This window comes from Oncorhynchus mykiss, chromosome 11 (genome assembly GCF_013265735.2).
Source record: "Oncorhynchus mykiss isolate Arlee chromosome 11, USDA_OmykA_1.1, whole genome shotgun sequence".
Taxonomy (NCBI): domain Eukaryota; kingdom Metazoa; phylum Chordata; class Actinopteri; order Salmoniformes; family Salmonidae; genus Oncorhynchus; species Oncorhynchus mykiss.
The window spans coordinates 64,678,215-64,706,108 of NC_048575.1; the positions used below are offsets into that span (position 1 = coordinate 64,678,215).

General features: G+C 41.8%; 2 protein-coding genes across 23 annotated transcripts in view; one reads left to right on the forward strand and one right to left on the reverse strand.

Annotated features, from left to right (window-relative positions):
* LOC110536236 (transport and Golgi organization 2 homolog) overlaps positions 1 to 24,793 on the reverse strand; it is a 30,999-nt gene extending 6,206 nt beyond the window's left edge. For 2 of the 9 annotated variants that reach the window (XM_021621892.2, XM_021621890.2), the window contains exons 1-5: positions 23,552 to 23,706; positions 22,541 to 22,671; positions 17,401 to 17,489; positions 11,346 to 11,465; positions 9,358 to 9,475 (exon numbers count right to left, since the gene is read on the reverse strand). In XM_021621892.2, coding sequence (XP_021477567.1) covers positions 9,358 to 9,475; positions 11,346 to 11,465; positions 17,401 to 17,489; positions 22,541 to 22,596 — 383 coding nt within the window. In that variant the 5' untranslated portion in view covers positions 22,597 to 22,671; positions 23,552 to 23,706. Of the gene's footprint in view, positions 1 to 9,357; positions 9,476 to 11,345; positions 11,466 to 17,400; positions 17,490 to 22,540; positions 22,672 to 22,807; positions 23,477 to 23,519; positions 23,954 to 24,644 lie in introns of those variants that run through there. The other 7 variants (XM_036936134.1, XM_036936136.1, XM_021621887.2 and 4 more) reach the window with 7 other exon arrangements.
* A 488-nt stretch (positions 24,794 to 25,281) lies between these two features.
* Positions 25,282 to 27,894, forward strand: part of arvcfb (ARVCF delta catenin family member b) — a 309,144-nt gene continuing 306,531 nt past the window's right edge. For 9 of the 14 annotated variants that reach the window (XM_036936118.1, XM_036936125.1, XM_036936123.1 and 6 more), the window contains exon 1: positions 25,282 to 26,377. The gene's annotated coding sequence lies outside the window, so the exon portion shown is untranslated. The remainder of the gene's footprint in view (positions 26,378 to 27,894) is intronic. The other 5 variants (XM_036936132.1, XM_036936129.1, XM_036936133.1 and 2 more) reach the window with 3 other exon arrangements.

A 27,894-nucleotide genomic window follows, 5' to 3' on the forward strand; every position in this document is an offset into this window, starting at 1 on the left:
ACAACCAAAACAAGTGTTGAAAGTGAATTCATTGCCTTGTCAGTTGTTTTTGACAGCTATCAGTAGCATCATGAGTCAAATGTGTAGACTGGTGCAACACTACATCAATATTTAACCTCCAGACTAGAACAAATCCAGATACCTGCTATGGCTCTGATCTGTGGAATCAGTGGCCAGGGTCAAAAGTTAAATACATCAAAGTCTTAACTGTTTCCTGTTTCCATCCCCGAGTTGCGCTTCTTCTAAAGAGCTATATAAGAGAGAAGATCACTCTCCCGGCATGAGATTGAGACTTGTTTGATAATAACATCTATAAATAGCCACGGACAGAGGGACTGACAAAATCAAATGTCTGACATGAGGGGTTCCGCTGTCTGCTAAATGCTTATCCCTTCCAATTAATTAGAAGGTAATTTGCCTGTCCGAGCTTGTAAATTTGTTTATGCCGCAATAAGCAATTAAGCTGGGAAAAGAGTAGACCTTGCTCCTTTGCAAAGGGTATCTGTTTGTGTTACCATTTCTCATCTGGTGTAAATGTCCTAGGGCAGAGGCATTTTAAAAAGGCCAGTAAGTCAGTGTGCTAGTAAAACGGCTTGTGGGAAAATGATGAAAGCCATTTTAACATTACACCATCTTCAAATCAAACGATATCAAAGTCTAGCTGATGAAAGCCAAACCAGAATGATACAAAAACTTTTGGCAATGTAACTGCTGGTAACTACAGTAATGACAGAAACCATTTTGTTCCTTTGTTGCATATTATCGTCTTGTAGCTTCCTTCCATGGGTACAATATTTGCAACTTCACTGCCTGTTGACGACTCGGTTTTGATACTCTACTTCACAAATAACCCATCTCTTGATATGTATATAAAACTGCAAACCTAGAGAGAGGTGGCCAAATGGTGCTTTGGGCTCATTGGGCTGGGGAGAGAAGGAGATATTTGTGAAGATTACTCTCAGTCCCAACCCAGACAAACACTCTGTTTGGACACATTGAGGTCGAAGCTCAATAGTCTCACCCAAAAGCACAATGGAAAGAAGTATTTCTGATACTCTTGCCAGAGTGTGTGGATATTAAAACCTCATCATTTCTGCTGCATGGAGATTTGAGTTGAGGAAACCATGGGAAGTGGCAGCTAGCACTGGGCAGCGTGAACAAACCAACGGGAAGAGAAAGTTCTCTGTGAAGCTTTAGAAACAGCACTTTGAAGATCTAGCAGGTCAGAATGATAATCCCCATGCAGGATAGTATATGTATTTAAATGGAATGCAGTCCATTATTCTGAAGTGTTTAAGTAGTGCCTTATTTTGCTCCTTGCTGCTGTGCCGAGCTTGCTAATGTTTTTGACATTGGTTGAATGGGCATTTATAACCATCAGTGGGGTCGGGGGTGGGAGGTATCTAGGCAAGTCCAAGGGTAAACTATTTCTCTGATGCAGTTTTATGCATTTCATGATGCAAGTTGAGCCACAGGGCTAAACAGCTGACTGTTTAGCCAGCAGCTCTACTCCCAACAGAAAGACAGCAGCTCTAATCCCAACAGCAAGACCACTCATAGCAACATCTGATCTGACCGTCACGTCCTAGTTACTCCGTGAACAGCCATACCTAGTTCCTCTGTAAACAAAGAAAAGCCAGTCAACTTCAGCTGTGTTAAGGAAAGAACCGGGGTCTTTAAAACTTAATGGAATCTCCCAGGTCAACTCAAATTGCCTGTATATAATCAGAATACCATTACAACATCTTGTTAAATTAGACAAAGTAGCTGAAAGGTAATTTTTGAACACCGCCGATTTCCAAACATGGTCCCAAACATTTCAGAGCCAAAATGAACTATTACTTATTTTAAGGCATCTGGTTTAACACATGGGCACTGAAAAGCCATTCCATGCTCTAGATGCAGAGCTTAGCTAAGTAACTCATTTGTTTTTGCTTTAGCTGAGGATAGGATACTGCCTTTGGGTGAGACTAAGAGAATATGTATTACTGTTACTCATCAAAATTAAATGGACCATACACCACGGCAACCATCCGAGAAATGCTGCTGATCTACTAATCTGATCTACTGCTGTTTTCCTTCTTAAAGGAAAAACAAAAAACCTGCCAAAAACTACACCAGTTTCAGACCACACTAACAACCCAATTTCTAAAAAGTGTTAGAGAATGTATACTTTAAACGTATGCTGAATTTGGTTGGGTATTAGGCAGGCTCAGGAACGCTGGAATTGCATTGTGGGATGTCATGAGATGACAGCTAATAGTCTGACGGAGTCTTTCCTCCTGAATAAAGGGATAATCTTCTACCACCACAGTCTTGAATGAATAAATATGACGGCTGCTTGGCTGTCAGTGCTAGAAAAACAAAGAGTCGCACACTCCATAAATATAACCTTCCAGTATTGGGTAAAAAAAACACCAACGTTTCGGCATCAATGTGCCTTCTTCAGGGTCAGTGCTAACAACATTAAATTGAGGGCATTTGAGAAAAAAAAGTTGAGAGATGATACACTTGAAATATACATCTTTAGTTCCAACAAGGCTCAGTCAGAGAGGAAACAAATGCATGCAAAGTCATCAACTGAATTGAAAGAATGCAAACCCATCGACGGAGCTATGGATTATTAATCAAGGCAATATTGGTTTTTACAAGCAACATAATTAAGGGAAGGCGTAATATAAATCATGCCAATACAGATTTAAAGTTGAGATATTAACATTTTTATTCAGTTGGGTGATAAATATACAAGTATATGCCTTTCCTATTAGTGCATCCCCATGACGATGAGTATAAACATTATACAACAGGAAGAAATAGAGATGTTTAAAATGGCCGCCACACATCTTGTCCCACATCGCCATTCACCCCCAAATCATAAATCGTCACGTCATTGGTTAAGGATGGATTAGAAATTCACTGATTGTAATACAGGGCCTCCTCTGTGTGCAAGAGACAAGACACAACTATCGTTTCAGGAAAAGAGCAGCCACAGACAAGACAGTATTTCCTATGGGTTGTCTCTAACCAACACACATCACTGCCGTTTCACTGTGCAGAGGGGGAAAACTAATAGCTCTATAATGAGCCTTTATTAAAAAGGTCTACAAACAAATACATGACAGTCACAGCAGCTGCCATCCCTTGTCTGTTTTATTATGGCGTTGCGTACCGTGGTGTCCCATCTGTCAGCATCCATACATCTAGTTGTGAGTCTACAGGAGGCTCCATAGGCCCAGGCAGACAGAGGGATGGAGTGATTCAGACCCAGAGCATACATCATCAAATAAACACATATTTCTTGTTGCTCTCTCTCAGCTGACATCTCATCTCATGTGTGTGTGTGTGTGTGTGTAAGTGCGTGTACATTTATAGTGGCAGTGATGTCTCCTTTCGTTAAGTCTCTTACCGCAAGGGAAGCAGACAAACATGGACAAAGTGCCTTTGGAAAGTATTCAGACCCCTTGACTTTTTCCACATTGTTACATTACAACCTTATTCTAAAATGGATTCAATAAAAAAAATCCTCAGGAATCTACACACAAATACGCCATAATGACAGGTTTTAGCAAATTTATTAAAAATTAACAGAAAAACCTTATTTACTTAAGTATTCAGACCCTTTGCTATGAGACTTGAAATTGAGCTCAGGTGCATCCTGTTTCCATTGATCATCCTTGAGATGTTTCTACAACTTGACTGGATTCCACCTGTGGTAAATTTAATTGATTGGACATGACTTGAATAGGCACACACCTGTCTATATAAGGTCCCACAGTTGACAGTGCATGTCAGAGCAAAAACCAAGCCATGAGGTAAAAGGAATTGTCCGAAGAGATCCGAGACAGGATTGTGTCAAGGCACAGATCTGGGGAAGGGTACCAAAAAATGTCTGCAGCATTAAAGCTCCCCAAGAACACAGTGGCCTTCATCATTTCTAAATGGAAGAAGTTTGGAACCACCAAGAGACTCTTCCTAGAATTGGCCGCCCAGCCAAACTGAGCAATCAGGGGAGAAGGGCCTTGGTCAGGGAGATGACCAAGAACCCGATGGTCCCTCTGACAGAGCTCTAGAGTTCCTCTGTGGAGATAGGAGAAACCTTCCAGAAGGACAACCATCTCTGCAGCACTCCACCAATCAGGCCTTAGTGGTAGAGTGACCAGAGAGAAGCCACTCCTACGTAAAAGGCACATGACCACCATCTTGGAGTTTGCCAATAGCACCTAAAGACCCTCAGACCATGCAAAACAAGATTCTCTGGTCTGATGAAGCCAAGATTGAACTCTTTGGCCTGAATGCCAAGCATCACGCCTGGAGGAAACCAGGTACCATCCCTACGGTGAAGCATGGTGGTGGCAGCACAGGACAATGACCCTAAGGACACAGCCAAGACAACACAGGAGTGGCTTCGGGACAAGCCTCTGAATGTCCTTGAGTGGCCCAGCCAGAGCCCGGACTTGAAAACCGATCTAACATCTCTGGAGAGACTTGAAAATAGCTGCAATGCTCCCCATTCACCTGATATTGGGAGAAACACCCCAAATACAGGTGTGCCAAATACCCAAGAAGACTTGAGGCTGTAATCACTGCCAAAGGTGTTTCAAAGAAGTACTGAGTAAAGGGTCTGAATAACTGAATCCTACAGACGAAGAACCATATATGTGACATAAAAATAAGAGATATACATGAAAAATCATTATTGGACACCCTTTTTCTATAGTGAACCGGTTTCACAAGCTTTCGATGCGCTAATTAACAATCGTTTTAAATTTAAAGATAGGCTCTGGTGGAATAACCGTTTATGTGCACCACTCAGAATGGACGGACAAGCGCATAACCTTACTGTTGCTGATGAAAATCGCAGAAATGTGGGAAAGAAACGTAAAACAAAACTAAAAGAATGGAAAGACAGGCAAAGGAAGATCTTACGGGATGCGGGAAAACCCTATACAAATCGTAAGGGTCAAGAAAAAACTGGGAAAAGCTCTCCAAAAGAGGTATGTGGAAGAACCGTATATCAAACAATCAAGCTAGCTAGCTATAGAGTACAGTAACTAACATGTATGTTCTGGGTTGTCTAATTTGTAACTATAGAGAAAACATATTAGCTAAAGTTCGTTGGCATAGCTAGTTACTTTTTCTCCATCCAGCGGATGAATCGACATGGCTACAGTAGCTAGCTAGTTACACTGTATCCTGCAGGGAAGAGCGTGTTCCACGACGTGCAGAAAGGATTGTGGAAAATTGACTGATGAGCGCAAGCATGGTGCAATACAAACTCATTCTGTGTATAGGTTGGGAGTGTGTGAAAGATGGAGGTCCTGATCAAGCAATATCCTGAATGTGCTACAGTATATTAAATTCTGAATTCATCAGTCAATTTTTTATTGCAGCATGAGGTGAAACGGAGACGTAAACCTGAGGATACAAAGGAGAACAAACGACGGAAACAAACCTTCAAATACCATGTACAGCAAGCAGGCCAGAGATTGAATGTGTGCAAGGTCACTTTCATGTCTGTGTTCCAGCTAACCAACAGCTGTCTTCAGGCAAGTGAAAATATGAATTAATGTATATATGAATATCAATTACAAACATATTGTATTCTCTGTACTAGTTTTTAATAACCTGCTAATTGAAATGTAATTGTTTTGGTCAGGTTATTCAGGAAAAGTTAGCTGAGGCAGGTGAGGTCTCCAGATCAGGCTACTGAGGCTAGGTCTCCTTTAGAAGATGGAAGAGGGAAGCATAGCAATAGGTAACATCCCATCAACATGCAACATGTTGTTCTAACAATAAAATATCCTAATGCTTGACTGTGAAAGTTGTTTATTGATGTCAGGAACTTAAAATGTTTCTGTTCTAATTTCAGTTGAGGATCCTTGGAATCTGTACGCCAGACAGAGCCACAGTCTATTTGAGGGATGGAAATCGTGGCTGATCTCCAAACCAAAACAAGGAGCTACACCTCAACCTCCCTATTTTGCAAGCCACTACCCTAGAGCATATGAGAGTCCTCTGCCCATCAAAAAAAACAAGTACCAAGATCTGATGACCATGCTCAACTACTTGCCAGCTGCTGCACACTCTTTTTATGAATCACTGCAGAGTGAATAATTTGTTGTTAAACCAAGCTACATAATTAACAGTTTTTTCTGTGAGTTTATGATCCCCTGAACCTGTATAGTATGTTGAATCTGAATACATTTCAGAAGACATGTCACCCATATTGTAGGAAATTAAATGTATAGTTGGTGTTTTCTATGTGAATCAATGTGTATGATTTGAACCAGCACAATATATTGAATTAATTTAATTTTAAGATGTTGTTCCTAGTGTAGAAAATGTTATGTACAATGTGTTCAGTTAAGAATTATTTTGTGTGTGGTCATTTGAACCTTTTTTAATCTGAATGAATTAAAAACAAATAAGTCATCACATACAGTATGTGAGTATTCATTTGATCTTGATCCCTTTTTATATTCATTACAATATACAGAATGTCTCTCTGTCACCACATTTAGCATTAACTCTAAGCAGTTAATACTTATTTACTGCAGTCACCTCAGTACAGAAGGACATGTCTTGCCTTTAGCATGGGTTTAACGCAATTCAAAACTTAATTGCTGATCATAGTGTTAAACACAAAAAGAATGGTTTTCTGAACGTTTTGTAATATTGACCTTAGGGACCTGCATATTGGCACATCACATTGATCCATATTTGATATTTACAAGTTGTGCTTGTTTTGATTGTATTAATTTAATTGTATTCTATTTTTGTAGTTATTCTATGGTATGTTCACATTGAGAACTTCATTTTAAATGAGACTAAGATTTCATGACTCAACTTTTAAGAAAAGTCATCAGTGCTAAAGTTGATAGACCACCTTTAAATGAACCTCCATACAAATGAATGAACTGCATATTGCATTTAAGTTATTTACATGAAGGGCATCTGTACTTGAAAGTACTTAAAACATCATATCAGGTGTTAAAAAAGGACATCTTACAAGAGTCATGCAAAATGTCACATATACTGTTCTTCCACAAACTGAGATCATCACTGGAGATATACTGTTCTTCCACAAACTGAAATCATCACTGGAGATATACTGTTCTTCCACAAACTGAGATCATCACTGGAGGTATACTGTTCTTCCACAAACTGAAATCATCACTGGAGATATACTGTTCTTCCACAAACTGAAATCATCACTGGAGATATACTGTTCTTCCACAAACTGAAATCATCACTGGAGGTATACTGTTCTTCCACAAACTGAAATCATCACTGGAGACATACTGTTCTTCCACAAACTGAGATCATCACTGGAGATATACTGTTCTTCCACAAACTGAAATCATCACTGGAGATATACTGTTCTTCCACAAACTGAGATCATCACTGGAGGTATACTGTTCTTCCACAAACTGAAATCATCACTGGAGACATACTGTTCTTCCACAAACTGAGATCATCACTGGAGATATACTGTTCTTCCACAAACTGAAATCATCACTGGAGGTATACTGTTCTTCCACAAACTGAGATCATCACTGGAGACATACTGTTCTTCCACAAACTGAGATCATCACTGGAGATATACTGTTCTTCCACAAACTGAAATCATCACTGGAGATATACTGTTCTTCCACAAACTGAAATCATCACTGGAGGTATACTGTTCTTCCACAAACTGAAATCATCACTGGAGATATACTGTTCTTCCACAAACTGAAATCATCACTGGAGATAAACTGTTCTTCCACAAACTGAAATCATCACTGGAGATATACTGTTCTTCCACAAACTGAAATCATCACTGGAGATAAACTGTTCTTCCACAAACTGAAATCATCACTGGAGATAAACTGTTCTTCCACATTCTAAAAATAAAAAAAGTATTTTTTGAAATAACAAAAAAATATAAATTGTTGTTGGAAGATATGGGTATGGTGAATTATTTGTCAACCATAAAACACCTAATGTGGTACACACAATTAATAATATACAAATAACTGATTATCTTAAAATGGAAACATTGTCACATATATGGTTCTTTGTCTGTAGGATTCAATTATGTAAATGTGTTATTTCAGTTATTTTGGGTTTAACTTTTTTTTGCTTTGTTATTATGGGGTATTGTGTGTAGATTGATGAGGGGGGAAAAAACAATTGAATACATTTAGAATAAGGCTGTAATCTAACAAAATGGAGAAAGTCAAGGGGTCTGAATACTTCTCAAAGCACCGTAACTCCTGGTCTTAATGAGGTAATTTGCATTCCTGAATAGCTTTGCTGTTACAACACCACAAAACACGACCTGCTGAGATCTACCTGCTATAATAAGCGCAATACATTCAGAGAATGGAGAGAAGCTTTCGATGGAGAGAAAATAAAAATATCTGAAAACAACAGAGGAGGGGGATTAAAGGGGAGAGTTGCTCTCATTCCTTGCCGTTCCTGCCCTAGGCCATGTGAGCAGGATATATGACGCAGGACCCCTTGTCTACAGGGAGAACTCTGAATCCCCCAGCAGGAAGTGGGAAAAGTTGTTCCTAATCCCCCTGACCTCCAAAATGAGACCTAGAACCCTGTTGCCATGCCAATGGCATGTCTATAAATTCCCGTTCATGACAGCTGTCTTAGTTTCAGCAGGTTCCAGTTAGGTTTTTCTCTAGTCTACGACGCAAGTCCATCAAATTAAACCACGCCTGTCTGCTGCAGAGAGTGAGAGAAAACAGAAAGGGAGGGGACAAAGTTAGCTACTTTTAACATTGTCTGGGTTCCCTTTTTCAAAAAATCTCAGAGCTTTTGACTCACCCTCATAAGTCAGGCTGGTAAAGAAAAAAATGAACATGTGTTCTCTCAGAATTCTAATGATGGTCCCTTCAGCTCAAGGTTTCTTCTGTGTGTGAAGATAGGGAGACTGATAAAACGTTGTGTGTATGTGTGAGAGAGAGAGTGTGAGAGAGTGGGTGGCTATAGCTTATGCCTTTTATTCAGAGAGAACACATGTACAGAGACTTATTATACCCAGTGTCAAATCCACTCCTAGCCCTAGACACGTCATGGAGGTTTGGAAAGGAATAGACAGGTATAAGCAGTTTAGAAATAGCTACACGTTAACGTCTGACAGGCTAGGTGGAAAATCCTCTGAGAACTATGTGCCTTGGGCTAGAGGTCGAATTGCATGTCTTGGCTATACCTTAGGAAATGAAATAATAGAGACAGCATTGTCAATCAGTCCTATAAGGAAGTGGGCATTGATTGGTATGGCCAAACCTCATCGGAAATATTAATCAACACATCCCATGTTCTCTAGTTTTGATCAGTCTGCACAAACCCTTGACTCACTTGAACTCAGCTGTGAGGAGGTTGAAGCCGTTGTAGAGATGTCTCTCAGATGACACCCTCTTCAGGTAGGAATAGCTGTCCTGGCTATGATCCGTCAGGAAGTTAGACACCAAGAACCCTTCAACACAAAGAATCAACATTATTCTTACTTTTCACACATTCAGAGAGTTTGCATACCAGTCAGGCAAGCCCAATACCACTACACATAGCAAGAGCAGACTTATCAGTAGGCTGCCTAGTTGGTTTTGTAGCAACACACAGATTTAGTCATACCATCCAAATGAATCTACACAACACTGGTTATTAAGCAAAATGTGATGCAGTTACAAGGAGGACATTCAAGGTAAAATATGTAACATAGGTCTTGGACTGGTTTACATCGGAGATCTGTTTCCATGTTATTTAGCACTGTGGTGCGGTCAGCCTAACACATCACCAGGGGCATGCTGCCTGTTCTCTATGACATCTACAGCGCTCGGTGTTAAAGGAAGTCCAAGAAGATCATTAAGGACCAGTCACCCGAGCCATCGACTTTACTCGGCTACTGTCTATTTACGGAGTTGGTACAGGTGCATCAGTGCCAAGACCGAGAGACAAAAAAACTGCTTCTATTACCAGGCCATCACAGTTTTATTAGTGTCTTAACCCTTTTCTCCCCAATTTTGTGGTATCCAATTGGTAGTTACAGTCTTGTCTCATCGCTGCAACTCCAGTACGGACTCGGGAGAGGTGAAGGTTGAGAGCCGTGCGTCCTCCGAAACACAACCCAACTAAGCCACAGCTTCTTGACACAATGCCCACTTAACTCAGAAGCCAGCTGCAACAATGTGTCGGAGGAAACACTGTGCACCTGGCGACCGTGTCAGCGTGCACTGCGCCCGGGCGCCACAGGAGTCGCCGGTGAGCGATGGGATAAGGACATCCCTGCCGGCCAAACCCTCCCCTAAGCTGGACGACACTGGGCCAATTGTGCGCTGCCCCATGGGTTTCCCGGTCGCGGCCGGCTGCGACAGGGGCTGGACTCGTACCAAGATCTCTAGTGGCATTGCGGCTAGCCATCACTAGCCGTCTATTAGGTGATGCACACTCACTCACACACCTCATAGTCACAATCCAATGCTGCAGTCCCACGTCACAGAGACATTGAACCACTGGACACTTCCTGCATCACACTGAGTATTTAAATACTGTATTCCCAACATAGCTCATTCTAATATCTCTGCTACTGTATCTGTAATTACATAGTTACACTGTTTATACACACCGCAAATGTAATATATACTGGATTCTTGACATAGCTCACTCCGATTATATCTACTGCTGTACATATCTTTTAGAATATCTTGTGTAAATTCTTCTGGTGTAGATACTTATAGATTGCATTTGGATTACTGATACAGTGCTATTTGGGCTGTTAATTGGAGTCGCCCAGACGTTCTTGTTTTTAACTGTACTTCAAAAAAATATATATATTATTTGTGTACTTGTTTAACATTTTACTACATTGTTAGGAGCTAGTAACATAAGCATTTCACTGCACCCACTACAACATCTGCTAAACGGTGTACTCAACCAATAAACGTTTATTTGATTTGTTGTAAGGACAGGCTGCTACCGAAGAGGGGGGAACTGCACTACATCGGTTAAGTGTCAGGAAAACACCTGACATCTGGCCTTAAAGAAAATAAACAAATTAGAAAGCTGTTATTACACAGAGAGGTGTTTCTATCAGGGGGCTGAGCATCTGCAGTGAGGACAGCTGGCTACTGGAGAACACACTGACACTACTTTTCACTTATTGTGGTGCTAATGCTAGTGAATGAATCTTTAAAAAAGGCAGTTGACCATACCAGTTTCACGTTAGCGTCGGCTTTCTAGGAACAAAGCCTTTATTAGGAATGAAATATTAAAACACGACTGTCTGTTAAAGATGCATGCACATATCCAACTGTTCAGAGGATATTATTTTCTTCATGATTGGTCCTCGCCTCTTCCTTGTGCGTCTGGATTGGGCCTTCCCTCCAGGTAATTGGTCAGTGCGGCCAGCTTGCCCCTCTTGTTGATCCCCAGCCATGACCCGCCTTCCTTCCCCTCCTCCAGGTCTAGCCCTGACAACACACATCACACTCCACATCATCACATAACTCCCACATTAACCTTCTTCACATTTTAACACCTCCATGACTGAAAATAGAACAGGTGTAACTGACTAGTGAGATTGAATGCTACAGTGCATTCGGAAAGTATTCAGACTTTTCCCACATTTTGTTATGTTATAGCCTTATTCTAAAACGGATAACCGTTTTTTTCCCCCTCACCAATCTACACACATTATCCCATAATGACAAAGCAAAAACTGTTTTTTTTAAATATCACATTTACAGAAGTATTCACACCTTTTACTCAGTACTTTGTTGAAGCACCTTTGGCAGCAGATACAGCCTTGAGTGTTCTTGGGTATGATGCTACAAGCTTGGCACACATGTATTTGGGGAGTTTCTCACATTCTTCTCTGCAGATCCTCTCAAGCTCTATCAGGTTGAATGGGGAGCAATGCTGCACAGCTATTTTCAGCTCTCTCCAGAGATGTTCGATCGTATTCAAGTCCGGGCCTTGGATGGGCCACTCAAGGACATTCAGTGACTTGTCCTGGAGCCACTCCTGCGTTGTCTTGGCTGTGTTCTTACGGTTGTTGTCCTGTTGGAAGGTAAACCTTCGCCCCAGTCTGAGGTCCTGAGCAGGTTTTCATCAAGGAGCTCTGTACTTTGCTCCGTTCATCTTTCCTTGATCCTAACTAGTCTTCCAGTCCCTGCCACTGAAAAACATCCCCACAACATGATGCTGCCACCACCATACTTCACCGTATGGATGGTGCCAGGTTTCCTGCAGACGTGACGCTTGGCATTCAGACCAAAGGGTTCAATCTTGGTCTCATCAGACCAGAGAATCTTGGTTTATAAAAAATTAAACAAATGTTTTCGCTTTGTCATTATGTAATATTGTGTGTAAGTTTAATCAATTTTAGCATAAGGCTGTAACTTAACAAAATTTAGAAAAAGGGATGGGGTCTGAATACTTTCTGAATGCACTGTGAATCAATAATGGCGATCACGTACTGCTGACAATAATGCTGCAACACTCAAATTAAGCGATTATAGTTTGCTTATAAATCATGTATTAATTCTAGAAGAAGAAAATCAAGGAAAACATGTTCACCCTCCTCCAAGCCATCACTGATTGCTTAGTTTGACTTCTCTCCGAGTTACAAAAAAATAAATATCAGAAATAGGGAGCGCCAAAAAAACAGCATTCAAACCAGAGGTGATTTTGTACTTAAGGCTGAGGAGTGAGTTTCTGATAAGCAGACAGAAAGAAAGACAGACAGAAGCCTCTGCCTTGCATTCATTATCATTGGAGCCTGGCTGATCATTAGAATGTAGAGCACGGAACTCTGAAAACGCTGAATAGATTACTCATACATTCTATTTGTCTGGACGTGGATTGAGGTGATACCCTTACACAGGGAATAAGTAAATCAGTACAGCGTTAAGAGAAATATGGATTGTCTTACTACAGCCGGTGTGATTTGCTAGACTCTTGCCGTTTTGACCTTGTATTGCACTGTACAAGAACTTGAATAAACTTAGAGAGAGGCAAAGAGCCATACGACACAGGCTGTTAATCTTGACCTAAAATGTCACTTACGACTACAAATCACTTCTCTCACACTGAGATGTGTGTTTCTATGAGAGAGAAGGTAACTAAGGGAAGCATGTGCAGAGGCAGGATGATACACTATACATACAAAAGTATGTGGACAACCATTCAAATGTGTGGATTCGGCTATTTCAGCCACACCCATTGCTGACAGGTGTATAAAACCGAGCACACAACCATGCAATCTCCATAGACAAACATTGGCAAACAATGAACTTACTGAAGAGCTCAGTGACTTTCAACGTGGCACCATCATAGGATGATACCTTTCCAACAACTCAGTTCTGCCCTGCTAGAGCTGGCCCTGTCAAATGTAAGTGCTGTTATTGTGAAATTGAAATGTCTAGGAGCAACAACGGCTCAGCCACAAAGTGGTAGGCCACACAAGCTCGCAGAACGGGACCACCGAGTGCTGAAGTGTGTAAAAATAGTCTGTCCTCGGTTGCAATACTCTCTGCCGAGTTCAAAACTGCCTCTGGAAGAAACGTCAGCACAAGAACTGTTTATTGAGAGCTTCATGAAATGGGTTTCCATGGCCGAGCAGCCACACACAAGCCTAAGATCACCATGTGCCATGTCAAGCATCGGCTGGAAAGGTGTAAAGCTCGTTGGACTCTGGAAACTCGTTCTCTGGAGTGATGAATCACTTTTCTCCATCTGGCAATCTGACGGACAAATCTGGTTTTAGCAGATGCTAGGAAAACATTACCTGCCCCAAAGCATAGTGCCAACTGTAAAGTTTGGTGGAGAAGGATGGTCTGGGGTTGTTTTTCATGGTTTGGGCTAGGCCCCTTAGTTCTAGTGAAGGGAAATCTTAGCACTTCATCATACAATGACATACTAGACGATTCTGTGCTTCCAACTTTGTGGGGAAGGCCCTTTCCTGTTTCAGCATGACAATGCCCCTCTGCACAAAGCGAGGTCCATAGAGAAATGGTTTGTCGAGATCGATGTGGAAGAACTTGACTGGCCTGCAAAGAGCCCCGATCTCAACCCCATCGAACACCTTTGGGATGAATTGGAACGCCGAATGCGAGGCCTAATTGCCCAACATCAGTGCCCGACCTCACTAATGCTTGTGGCTGAATGGAAGCAAGTCCCCGCAGCAATGTTCCAACATCTAGTGGAAAGCCGACACAGAAGAGTGGAGGCTGTTATAGAAGCAAAGGGGACCAACTCCATATTAATGCCCATGATTTCGGAATTAGACGTTTGACGAGCAGGTGTCCACATTACACTACACATGTAGTGTAAGTCTACACTTCCACATGATCAATATGGGTCCACTGAGACAGCCAGGGAACAGAGGAGAGGTTCTCTGCTATAGAGAAACCCAGCCATGGCCTGACGCCCCTGGGGATGGGTTGAGAGGGAGCTGGAGTAATCCCAGACTTTACTCCTCCCAACTGCCCACTGCACTGAGGCTAGGAAACACTGTCACCACCGATAAATCTACGATAATAAATAATTTCAATAAGCATTTTTCTACGGCTGGCCAAGCTTTTCACCTGCCTACCCCAACCCCGGCAAACAGCTCAGCACCTCCTGCAGTAACTTGCCCAACTGCTTTTCCTTCACTCAAATCCAGACAGCTGATGTTCTGAAAGAGCTGCAAAATCTGGATCCCTACTAATCAGCTGTGTAAGAAAATTTGGAACCTCTCTCTGAAATGATCCACCAAAATGTTGCAACCCCTATTACTAGCCTGTTCAACCTCTCTTCCGTATCATCTGAGATCCACAAAGCTGCCGAGGTCATCCCCCTCTTCAAAGGGGGAGACACTCTAGACCCAAACTGTTATAGACCTATATCCATCCTGCCCTGCCTTACTAAAATCTTTGAAAGCCAAGTTAAACAGATCACTGACCATTTTCAATCCCACCGTACCTTCTCCACTATGCAATCTGGTTTCCGAGCTGGTCATGGGTGCACCTCAGACACACTCAAGGTCCTAAATGATATCATAACCGTCATCGATAAAAGACAGAACTGTGCAGCCATCTTCTTCAACCTGGCCAAGGCTTTCGACCCGGTCAATCACCACAATCTTATCGGCTGACTCAATAGCCTTGGTTTCTCCAATGACTGCCTCGCCTGGTTCACCAACTACTTCTCAGATAGAGTTCAGTGTGTCAAATCGGAGGGCCTGTTGTCCGGACCTCTGGCAGTCTCTATGGGGGTGCCACAGAGTTCAATTCTCGGGCCGACTCTTTTCTCTGTACATCAATGATGTCACACTTGCTGCTGGTGATTCTCTGATCCACCTCTACGCAGATGACACCATTCGGTATACATCTGGCATCTATACATCTTACACCAATTGTTGCACGCAGCCACCCGCCCAACTAGCATCACTACTCTGGACGGTTCTGACTTAGAATATGTGGACAACTATAAATACCTAAGTGTCTGGTTAGACTGTAAACTCTCCTTCCAGACTCAAATTAAGCATCTCCAATCCAAAATTAAATCTAGAATCGGATTCCTATTTTGCAAACAATGCTTCCTTCACCCATGCTGCCAAACATACCCTCGTAAAACTGACTATCCTACCGATCATTGACTTCGGTGAAGTCATTTACAAAATAGCCTCCAACACTCTACTCAGCAAATTGGATGTAGTCTATCACAGTGCCATCCATTTTGTCACCAAAGCCCCATATACTACCCACCACTGCGACCTGTATGCTCTCGTTGGTTGGCCCTCACTACATATTCCTTGCCAAACCCACTGGCTCCAGGTCATCTACAAGTCTTTGCTAGGTAAAGCTCCGCCTTATCTCAGCTCACTGGTCATCATAGCAACACCCACCCGTAGCACGCGCTCTAGCAGGTATATTTCACTGGTCATCCCCAAAGCCAACACTTCCTTTGGCCACCTTTCCTTCCAGTTCTCTGCTGCCAATGACTGGAATGAATTGCAAAAATCACTGAAGCTGGAGTCTTATATCTTCCTCTCTAACTTTAAGCATCAGCTGTCAGAGCAGCTTACCGATCATTGTACCTGTACACAGCAAATCTGTAAATAGCACACCCAACTACCTCATCCCCATTTTGTTATTTATCCTCTTGCTCTTTTGCACCCCAGTATCTCTACTTGCACATCATCATCTGCACATCTATCACTCCAGTGTTAATGCTAAATTGTAATCATTTCGCTCTATGGCCTATTTATTGCCTTACCTCCCTACTCTTCTACATTTGCACAAACTGTACATAGATTTTTATACTACTGCCTTCCCTCCACACCAGATCATGGCCCTACCGCCGTCTCTCCACACCAGATCATAGCCCTACCGCTTTCCCTCCACACCAGATCATAGCCCTACCGCCATCCCTCCACACCAGATCGATCATAGCCCTACCGGCATCCCTCCACACCAGATCAAATTACTACCGCCGTCCATCCACACCAGATCAAATTACTACCGCCGTCCATCCACACCAGATCAGAACCCTACCACCATCCCTCCACACTTGATCAGAGCACTATCGCTGTCCCTCCACACCAGATCAGAGCACTACCGCCGTCCCTCCACACCAGATCAGAGCTCTACCACCGCCCCTCCACATCAGAGCCCTAACGCCATCCCCCACACCAGATCAGAGCACTACCGCCGTACCTCCACAACAGATCAGATTACTACCACCGTCTCTCCACAACAGATCAGAGCACTACTGCCGTCCCTCCACACCAGATCAAGGCCCTACCACCGTTCCATTTTGAGGACTCAATCCCAAGCCAACATAAAACCTGACCCTTAGGCCCTAATTTCCAAACCAATCCTATACCCTAATCCCTCGCAAACCTCAATTACTCTGCCACTCTAGATTTCTAGAGGAATAAACTCATAGCCTGTTATGACAAATTAAATACTTCACTCAGAAATGTGAAAATGCTAGTCTGTTGAGAGGAAATGAAAATAATCACTCAAACAGAAGAAGCAATGCCCATGCTCCATGACAGGACCCTCATTCTAATTATACTTCTTAGCCTTCCACCCTGTTTGTTTATTTAAACAGTTTTAACTCAAGGAGATGTATTTGTTCTCCCAGTCAATTTGCCATAGTAGGGCTATGATCTTAATAAAGAATGGAATGATTCATTGGGACATTCAGTGCATTAAATTCCTCTCAGAATTGGTTTGTTGACATGGGATCCAGTATCTGGCTCATGAAGTCATTCCAGCTGAGCTGAAATGGGTTGTGGTGAAATAAAGGCTCTCAGAGAGAGAGAGAAAAAAGGGGAAACAGAGGGGTCCTCTCCAGAACGATTTCTGTCACCAATTTTTTTCTGTCACGGCAACATCAAGTGCAGATACTTACCGCTGAGGATTTCGCTGTTGCTCACCCAAAAGTCTGCAGCTTTGGTTGGCCTGTTGTAAAACTCATCTCTGTTTGCAGCCAAAATTAGCCTGAGGTGAAAAGAGAAAGAAATAGAGTTACGAGGGAGACCATGGTAGACCACTTAAGGTAATGTTCTTTAACACAATAACCTTGTGGTGTTATCCATCTTGATATATTGATATTCTCCAGGTCTCATGTCCTTAATCGAAGAGACTGAGCCCTGGGACTGTGTGTCTGTGGCCCTAATGGCACCCATATTTCCAATATAGTGCACTACTTTTGACCAGGGCCCATATAAAAGTGATGCATTATGAAGGGAATAGGGTTCCATTTGGGAAGCAGCCTGTGTGCTCTTTTGCCAGGCTGCATTCTGCACACATGAGTGAATAAGTGTGAGAGAGAAATGCCATGCCGTGCTGTGTAGCAGACCTAACTGAGCTCCTGACTGAGGTTGCATGTTTCCTGATTGTCTGGGTGTGCACTATTCCCCCCCTTAGGACACAGTAAAGTTCCGCACCCCAGTTCCCCATCAGCTGCAGCAGCAGAAGAAAGCTGCTGTGCTGTCACTATCCAACACCATGGATGCGTCCCAAATGGAACCTTATTCCCTACATAGTGCACTACTTTAGACCAGGGCACATAAGACTATGGTCAGAAGTAGTGCACAACATAGGGAATATAGTGTAATTTGGGATGCTGCCCATACCTCTCCATGTACCTCGATTACCTTACCGCAATAACATTACAACCCCTGCTGACTTTCTCCACCCACCTTGGACTGCTGCAGTGTACATGGATCACTAAGAGATGGGATTTTCCAGGCCCCACACCACTGCAAACGTCACATCAAATCCATAATGCATCAGCGACAAAAAGTCTCTACCTTCAGAGGTCTAAAAGGACCATGTCAGCAAGAGGCTGAGGCTTAGGCCAGCGGGGAGATGCTGTATTAGATTGATCCAGTGCAGTGGATGGCTGGATACGGAATAAGGGCTTGAACACACCAATAGCCTTTGCCTGCCAAGGGTACTTGCGAACCAAGTGAAAACATGTAGAATTGCACAAAAATGTCAGCAGTCAACAGTGCACTGAACAATCGGGAGAATCGGGCGAACGGGAGATCCATATTCGGTGTGCTGTGTGTGACCCTTAAAAGTATCCGGCAGTAGAGACTAGGTCCAGAGACTGGACCAACAGTAGCTCATTAAGAGCATGAATTGGCGTATAGCCTTGAATTGATTCCCGATGCCAGTGACATCTGGTGTATTAATCCCCTGGCTATGCTGCAGTCTCCCTGTTTCTGTCGAGGTGGTGGAGCCTGCCAGCAAGCCTTCAACCAGAGCATCTCCAATAGAGAGAAAGATACGAAAGACTGGGGGGGGGGGGGGGGGGGGGGGGTGTCACACAGCACACATAGGAGAAAGGAATATAAACAATCCAAAACGTGAAATTAAATAACCTAGTGCAGTCTAGTGCTTTAAGTGAAACCTAGGCCTATGTTGAGCTAGCACCACTACAACTTACTGGCATTTTCAGTAGTTATCCAATTACAAATGGGACTTAATGTGCCACTCACCACACTAACAGACTTAATCACTGTTGTTGCTAATGCTGCATTTGACATTAATTTCTGGTGACTTTTTACTACCACTGCACAACTGTCACTTATTTAGCAAGGCAACAGTGCATGACTTAGTGACTTCACATTACTGTTCAGCTATTGTCCCATGAATCACCCGCTAGCCTTGTACGCACGCACGCACGCACACACACACACACACACGATTGTGAGGTTTTTCCCTCCCCTTTTTGCTGCCCTATATTAGTGTGCTGAGGCAGCAGAAGCTGCCATAGATGTGGATTTGGGCGAAAAGTGGAATTGCACAGTGGGACCTGTGGGTCCTTTGTGAGTGATTTGAGTTTGTACGCACTCTTGAACTAAAGGGTAACTACACACAACAACAAAAATCTAAATTACTTAGATTTTTCCCAGACCTCAAAAGTGGTCTTCTTATGTGGTTTAAGCATAGTTGTGAACAACAAAATTGGATGTTCTATTAAAAAGTGTGAATAAGAGCAAAAACATTTTGACAAAAAAATGTCCATGCTGTGATATTGTTTTGGTTTACAGTAGTGACACTAAACCTGGTATCAAAGTAAACATTCTGTAGTTTATAGAAGTAGCTTATATTGAATGTTGCCGGGCTGTTAAAAACTGTAGGCCATTTCTACTCACACTAACTTCTTGTGCTGGCTCTACGAGACATGTGGGCTCAATTTGTATATACAAAATGTGTGGGCCTATAATATAACATATAGTTGTAACCGTATCTAACCTGAGATAGGCTAACAGCAATATCCAGTCAGGTATTGCACAAACAGTCAAGTAAAATGGTCAACCTAGAATATTCCATGTAGTCTACAATTTATAATTGCATCCTCTGTTCAAAATTCTGCTGGTACACACTGTTCCCAGATAATGATATGCATTATTGTATTATTGACTGTATGTTTGTTTTTTCCATGTGTAACTCTGTGTTGTTGTTTGTGTCACACTGCTTTGCTTTATCTTGGCCAGGTCGCAGTTGTAAATGAGAACTTGTTCTCAACTGGCCTACCTGGTTAAATAACGGTGAAATAAAAAAATAAAAAAAACATTTGGTGCATCGCCATTACTCATCATCGCTCATTATCAATTAGACACACAGAACACGCATGTTTGTTTTTTCACACACGTCCCTTTTCGAAGCCAACTACCTGAGACGTATTGGTTGTCATGCTGGTGTCACAGGTCAAATGATGAGGATTAAATAGTTTCACTGAGAGGCATTTATTCGTGGTGCACAGTTACAGAAGACAGATTAGGCCACTGAACTATGATGACCTCCGTAATAATTGTATCTTGCCAGCGGTTACCAATCCCATTAACCTTGTTCAGAGGCAGGTGGATTTCTTAAAGAACAAATAAAGCAAATTGACCTAATTGTGTCAACCTCTGTACATCAAAGACTCATGATGCAAAAGCTGGTTGCAGTGACACTTGTTCCCCAAGAGTTGATGACACTGGCCCAGAAACAAAGCAAACACTAATGATTTTACACAGGAGAGAGAGCAGAGCATCCATGCTTTATTGGAGACTGTGGGAATCACTAGGAGAGAAACAAGACAATTAACAGGGCCCAGCTATGCGGAGAGTGCGCCATTTTAGAGAATTCTATAATTTGTCACTTATTCCTTACAAAATAAATACTATGTTTGAGACAAGGTCACTGGGAAGGCTAATATTTTGACAAGATACATTCCATTCATGCTGTATTGCAAAGGAAAGTACTAATAATTTGATGGTGAGGCAATACATGGGCATAATGGGAATTCAGAACACAACATTGTTGGCAGGCAGGGATGTTGGCGGAATTGGGTGTATGGTGAAAAACCACTTACACAAGGGATTTACTTAACATTCTTGTAGTTATTTTGCCATTCCGCTCACTGATAATGTAGGCCTACATGCATTAAATTCAACCACGGTGAGGATGCTAGCTAGGCCTACAGGTTACACATATCCCATGGGTCCAGAGTGAGTCATTGCCCACACACATCCACTGATCGCCTTAGGCTAGTGTAATCTCCCAGAGGCAAAGGCAGAGATAGATCCTGGCCAGGTAGAGAGAGAGCTCCACAGAGCCCAGGGGATTATTACAAGCAGGGCTTTAAATTGCATTGACTGCTCCTCTACCACTGGCGTCTGCCCACAAAGGACCTTCACTGAGAGAAACCAGCAGTGACTGTAGGAAAGGTTAGTGGATGGTACATGGTGTTTCACTGTGCTTTGTTTGGGAGGCTTTGAATTAGCCTGGAACCAAACTGAAATGTTCAGTTTCATTGAAATCGGGAAGTGAAACGGAGCAATTCAGTTTGAATACTGCCTAGCTTTCCATACTTCCAGTGAGAGACAGCACCACAGGTTACCTCAGGTTCTTATCACTGCTTTGGGTGCTTAATTAGATTAGAGTTGCTACACTTCAGCACTAGCCTAACGCATCTTTGAAGGACAAAGGGAATGTTTTATTCACAATTATACTGAACAAAAAAAATTAAAACGCAACAAGTTAGAGTTCATATGAGGAAATCAGTCAATTGAAACAAATTAATTGTGCCCTAATGTTTGGAATTCACATGACTGGGAATTTCGATATGCATCTGTTGGTCACAGATAACAAAAACCTTTTATTTATTTTTTATTAAAAAAAAAATATATATATAAATATATATATATATATATATATATATATGGTCTCATCACTGTATTTCTGTGCATTTAAATTCCCATCAATAAAATGTCATTGTGTTCGTTGTCCATAGCTTATGCCTGCCCATACCATAACCCCACCATGGGGCACTCTGTTGACATCAACAAACCGTTCGCCCACACAATGCCATACATGTGATCTGCGGTTTTGAGGCCGATTGTACTGCCAAATTCTCTTGAACAATGTTGGAGGTGACTTATGGTAGAGAAATTAACAATAAATTATCTGGCAACAGCTCTGTTGGACATTCCTGCAGACAGCATGCCAATTGCACTCTCCCTCAAAACTTGATAAATCTGTGGCATTGTGTTGTGTGACAAAACTGCACATTTTAGAGTGGTCTTTTATTGTCCCCAGCACAAGGTGCACATGTGTAATAATTATGCTGTTTTATCAGCTTCTTGATATGCCACACTTGTCAGGTGGATGGATTATCTTGGCAAAGGAGAAATGCTCACTAACAGGAATGTAAACACGTTTGTGCACCAAATTTGGGGGAAATAAGCTTTTTGGGTGTAAGAAAATTCTGGGAACTTTTATTTTAGTTCATGAAACATGGGACCAACACTTTACAGGTTAAGTTTATATTTTTGTTCAGTATGTATCAGACGATGAGAAGAATGTCCCCTGCGTCAAACGCAATGACGCTTTGATTCCTTTAAGATTCAGATTTGCTCAACATCTGGAAGTGTGCATCTTTTTAAACCATCATCTGAATATAGGCCTCCAGTTGACATAAAATGAGAGCTGTCCCGGCTAGTCTATATGAAAAGTGTGGTAAAGGTACACAGAGGGAGGAGAGGCCTTACCTGTAGGCATTTTTGGATGCAGGTCGAGGGTCAAACTTGAAGAAGATGATACACATGGGGGTGTTAGTGGTTGGGGATGCTCTCTCACACTGGGAACAGTAACTTTCAATGCTTGGACATGTTGGCAAGGGCTAGAATAAATGATAGTCAAGTGAGTAAAGGACTATAGCACACTATAGCATGGCCTAGGTTAAATTTACAAAGGAGACAAACCACATAAATCCTACAGGGCTGTACAGGTAGCCACAGCTGTACCAAGCCCCTTACCTTATCCAAGTGGTAGCCTAATCCTTATTGAAATACCTATTCAATACAGGACAGCAATACTGTTGACAAACCCTCGTGTGCCCTCACACCTTACTGTAGCCTGATAGAGAAGTGATTAGGTTAGGCCAAATGATTAGGGGAAAAAAATGTGCGCCATCAGCTGATTCTTAAATGACATTACAAAAGAGGTCAGTACCTGGTGACCACATAACTAAAGTGTGCAGGCGTTTGTTCCAAACCAGCACTACAACAACACACCTGATTCAACTAATAAAGGGTATTTTTTATGAAGTGACATAGAGGAGCAGAGCAGACAGCTTGTTGGTGAGTTCTCCTTTCTAGTTTCTAGCCCCCTTTAACAGCTACCAGCAAACAACATTCGTTACAATTATTAGAGATCTAACGTTAGTTAGCTAGCTATAGCAATGGTGAACAAAAATAAGATTTATGATAACCAGGACAACAAAATGCATATTATAGCCAGCTAGCTAGCTTTATAGTCAGCAACTTTGAACGAGCATAGATTGCAGTTACTTAGCAAACTATTACGTTAGCTAGCTAGATGCAGCAGTCTTGCGCTAGCTAGCTAACCTTAGCTAGATGTCACACGAACAACGACAAAACAGGCAAGTGACAACACTTTGCTACCGGTCTGTTTTGTGACACATTACAAAAGAAGTAAGAATATTTTATCATTCATCTGCCTGGCTACCTAGCTAGCGTTACATTGGCAAAAGTACTCACTATTCCACTTGCTGCTTAAGATCTATTCATTCGTTTGACTAACATTACAACAAAACAAAACAAACCCTTCGTCGTAGTGTGTGCATTTGATTTATCTTGCGGGCAGGCTAGACCGTGACTTTCAGGTCAATTTCATTACACGAATGTGAACTGCGCTCACTCCGTTGATGGTTCCAGAATATCCCAGGCGTAAATCGCGTGCACCCTAACAAAACATAGGCGTAACCGTCTAGCAACATACACTATGATTGGCCGATACAAACCCTGAGTGAAGGTTATGGATATTTTTCAGATTTCTCCTTTCACTGTTAGCTACGTTTGACAGTTTATGTAAATGTAATCATTTAAGTTAGTTGATAGAGCATTTAAATTAGTTGCTCTATGTATGTTTTGGTAATGCAAGCGTGACTGGTTAGGAACGACAGTTTTGGTCAGTGTTTCCTGTAGAACCAAAATTAGTGCGAAACATGTAAAAGGTATAAAAACGCCCCTTCTTAAACCCTATCAGCGTTTGAGAGCGTTGTCTGGAAGATGATGGCTGGTCTGTGCTGCTTTGGGGACATGCGGTTTGAGAATGCATTTTTGGCGCATGGTTGATTGACTAAGGCTACTGAGAAGATCCCATGTGTTTGGAGAGCCTTTAGGGAACCAAGCAGTTCATTGAAACTTGTGATGGGAAGCCAAGGCTTTCTGACGCGTTTGGGGCGTTCACCAAATTGTGTCGAAAAACGGTTAAATTAGTTGGAGCTTTTAACAATGCACATTAGTGACATCTGCTGGTCAGCAATGAAAATCAGAATTGATGTTATGATACAGTATAATTTTTTCCATAATATTCATCAAATCTTCTTAGATTTTCTGCACAAACTGTCAAACTGTCTTAGGATGACACATTTACAAGTCAGTTAATCAAATTTCTGCCCTGCTAGAGCTTCCCCCAACTAAGTGCTATTATTGTGAAGTGGAAACGTCTAGAAGCAACAACGACTCAGCTGCGAAGTGGTAGGCCACACAAGTTCACAGAGCGGTACTGCCAAGTGGTTGAAGCATGTAGTGTGTATTTTTGTTGTCTGTACACAGTTGCGACACTCACCGAGTTCCAAACTGCCTCTGGAAGCAACGTCAGCACAAGAACTGTTCATCGGGAGCTTCACGAAATGGATTTCCGTGGCCGAGCAACTGCACACAAGCCTAAGATCACCATAAGCAATTCCAAGCGTCAGCTGGGGTATTGTAAAGCTCGCCACCATTGGACCCCTGTTTTTCATGGTTTGGGCTAGGCCCCTTAATTCCAGTGAAGGGAACTCTTAATGCTACAGCATACAATGACATTCTAGATGATTCCGTGCTTCCAACTTTGTTGCAACAGTTTGGGAAAGGCCCTTTCCTGTTTGAGCATGACAATGCACCTGTGCATAAAGTCAGGTCTATACAGAAATGGTTTGTCAAGATTGTTGTGGACGAACTTGAATGGCCTGCACAGAGCCCTGACCTCAACCCCATCAAACACATTTGGGATGAATTGGAACGCCAACTGTGAGCCAGGCCTAATCGCCCAACATCCGTGCCTGACCTCACTAATGCTCTTGTGGCTGTATGGAAGCAAGTCCCTGCAGCAATGTTCCAACATCTAGTGGAAAGCCTTCCCAGAAGAGTGGAGGCTGTTATAGCAGCAAAGGGGGGACCAACTCCCTATTAATGCCCATGATTTTTGGAATGAGATGTTCAACAAGCAGGTGTCCACATATGTTTGGTCACGTAGTGTATTTGAGAGTGGACTTTTATTGTCACCAGCACAAGGTGCACCTGTGTAATGACTGCTGTTAAATTAGCTTCTTGATATCAGGTGGCTGGATTTCCTTGGCAAATGACAAATGCTCATCAACAGGGATGTAAAAAATATATGCACGGAATTTGAGAAGCCTATTGAAAATGTGTTTTATTTCAGCTCATGAAACATGGGACCAACACTTCACATGTTGCGTTTATATTTAAGGATAACATTACAAATTATATATTCGATCATGTGCAGGTGAGTTCATTTGTTTCAAAGTAGATTGCAAATTGTACGTCGTATGCAAAGATTGACAGCTTTTAATCCAATCAAGTAAGAGATATTCTGTCTCTGTTTTAATTGAAAGTAGGTTCACCCAATCAAAATAAATATTTCCTCGAACGCTCCGCGATAGGGGTGGGTCTCTGACAGTTTTGTTGCACTAGCGTTGTTTGTGTACGAGAGGAGTTTGAAACCGTCAGTTGGGGCCACAGATTTGGGTCAGTGACAGGCTTTTTATATATTTTTTTACAACCATTTGCTGTCAATGTGTATTTGACGCTATTGAAGAATTTGCGACCTCACGGTGATTTTTGTTTTGTTTTTGGAGATGGGACAGACTTAGACTATAAATAGCCTAGTTAAAAATAACTTTATTTGATTTTACATTGAATGAATCATGGACTTTTTAAAGTAAGGAATAATTTCAACACAGGTTACATTTGATTTGTCCTCTCTTAACCCTCCATATAATTGAGCAAATAAAACATTGGCTAAGCCAATCACGGACTACACTGCTATTCTCCGGCACTGTTCGAGAATAACAGTAGCGCTGTCGTTTGCAACAAAAACATTGAAAAGAGGAGAAATCATTATTCGGGTTTGGTCACGTTTTTGAGGTGCAATTCATAAACTAAGAAGAATAGGCTAGGAGTGTGAGGTGATTTATTTAACCAGCGCAAGGAACCATCTGGTGATTGCATCGCCAAGTTTACACTCCTGCGTGCGCGTACGTACTATCCCTAAACTCCAGTGGAAGGGAGGAGTAGAAGGTAAGAAATGTGCTATAATGTTACTGGTTATATATATATATATATATATATATATATATATATATAAAACGTCGAAATTTGATTCAAGATTATCGTTTTCATTTTAGCAGCCGAACAAACATAATCTATTATTCCTACGTAGTCGTACACGATACAATGCTTTGCGATTGTCATGGAGATTGAAGGATGTGTGAGCCAGTGGGGGACTGCTGTGGGGATTTTACGCGGAGTTGTTGTTCATTTATGGAACTCAATTATAGACTGGTAAAAATAATATTTTAATTAAACGAAATTGCATTCGATGAAATAATCATTCCAGCCTATTATCAATTGTAGATTGCGTATCTCATGCCATGTTATGCGTAACGACATATATCAATTGCAATAGAGTATTCTACAATAGAGAGATTGTAGAATATTATTGGATTGTTTTTGTCCTCTTACATTATAGTTCTGTTTCATAATATGAAAATTCCAAACCCATGTCGTGTGTTTGCTGAATATATACAACAATGGATATGTCGTGCACTGCCTCCTGATTCTGCAGATCTAAGAGTACACAAATGGTCATCGATTGTGTCAAAGGGAACTGCCTCTGTCTGCACGGGGCACCTACAATAGGCTACCTACCTGCAGCATCTTTGCCATACTTCAAAAAGAATTATGATCTTTAAATGTAAACCCCAGGCAATGCAGAATACAGTTAAATATTCTGTATAGTAACAAATGTGGTGAATACATTAGAATGTTTTTTTCCAAGATGTAAAAAATTACTGTAAAGATGTTATTTTTGACAGGTCACGCCACAGCAATCATTTTCCTCTGTTTTTTCCCTGATGCTGAGTGAATGACATGGTTGTCTAGATGTGCTATAGCTTTTGTTTTGCCTTCCGGATTCTCACCTTGTAATATACCCAGTTTGGAAAAGGGGGCATTTGCGAGTTGCTGCTGGAATGATTTGGATGACGGGTACCTTCCGTCTTATGTGTTTTTTCTCTTGAAGCCTGAACACCCTTTATGTGTTGGGGCGGCAGGTAGGTTAGAACGTTGGGCCAGTAACCGAAAGGTTGTTGACTCGAATCCCTTAGCTGACAAGGTAAAACTCTGTCGTTCTACCACTTGCCGTCATTGTAAAAAATAATTTGTTCTTAACTAACTTAGCCTAGTTAAATAAAATACAAATTATGTTCCCACTCTGATAGGCCCAATATAATATCGCCATAGGGTCATTTTGATGTGTTAAATATAGTAGACGTGACGGCTGTGAGCAGGTTGACTTTGTTAAAAATAAGATTGAATGACTTTGTGACTGCCAGGTAGTGACCACTCTGCAGAGCTGAGTCATCCCAATAAATGCCAACCTGCGAAAATAGATTTGGTTGGATGGGATTGACATGTATGAATGAATATAAATAGCTGTTGCAGTCAGTCACAAGGTCATACGCTGGAGAGCTGCTGCCACAGCTTCTGCCTATTTGGCAGTTTTTATTCTACGTTAAAATATAGGAAATCTTCAT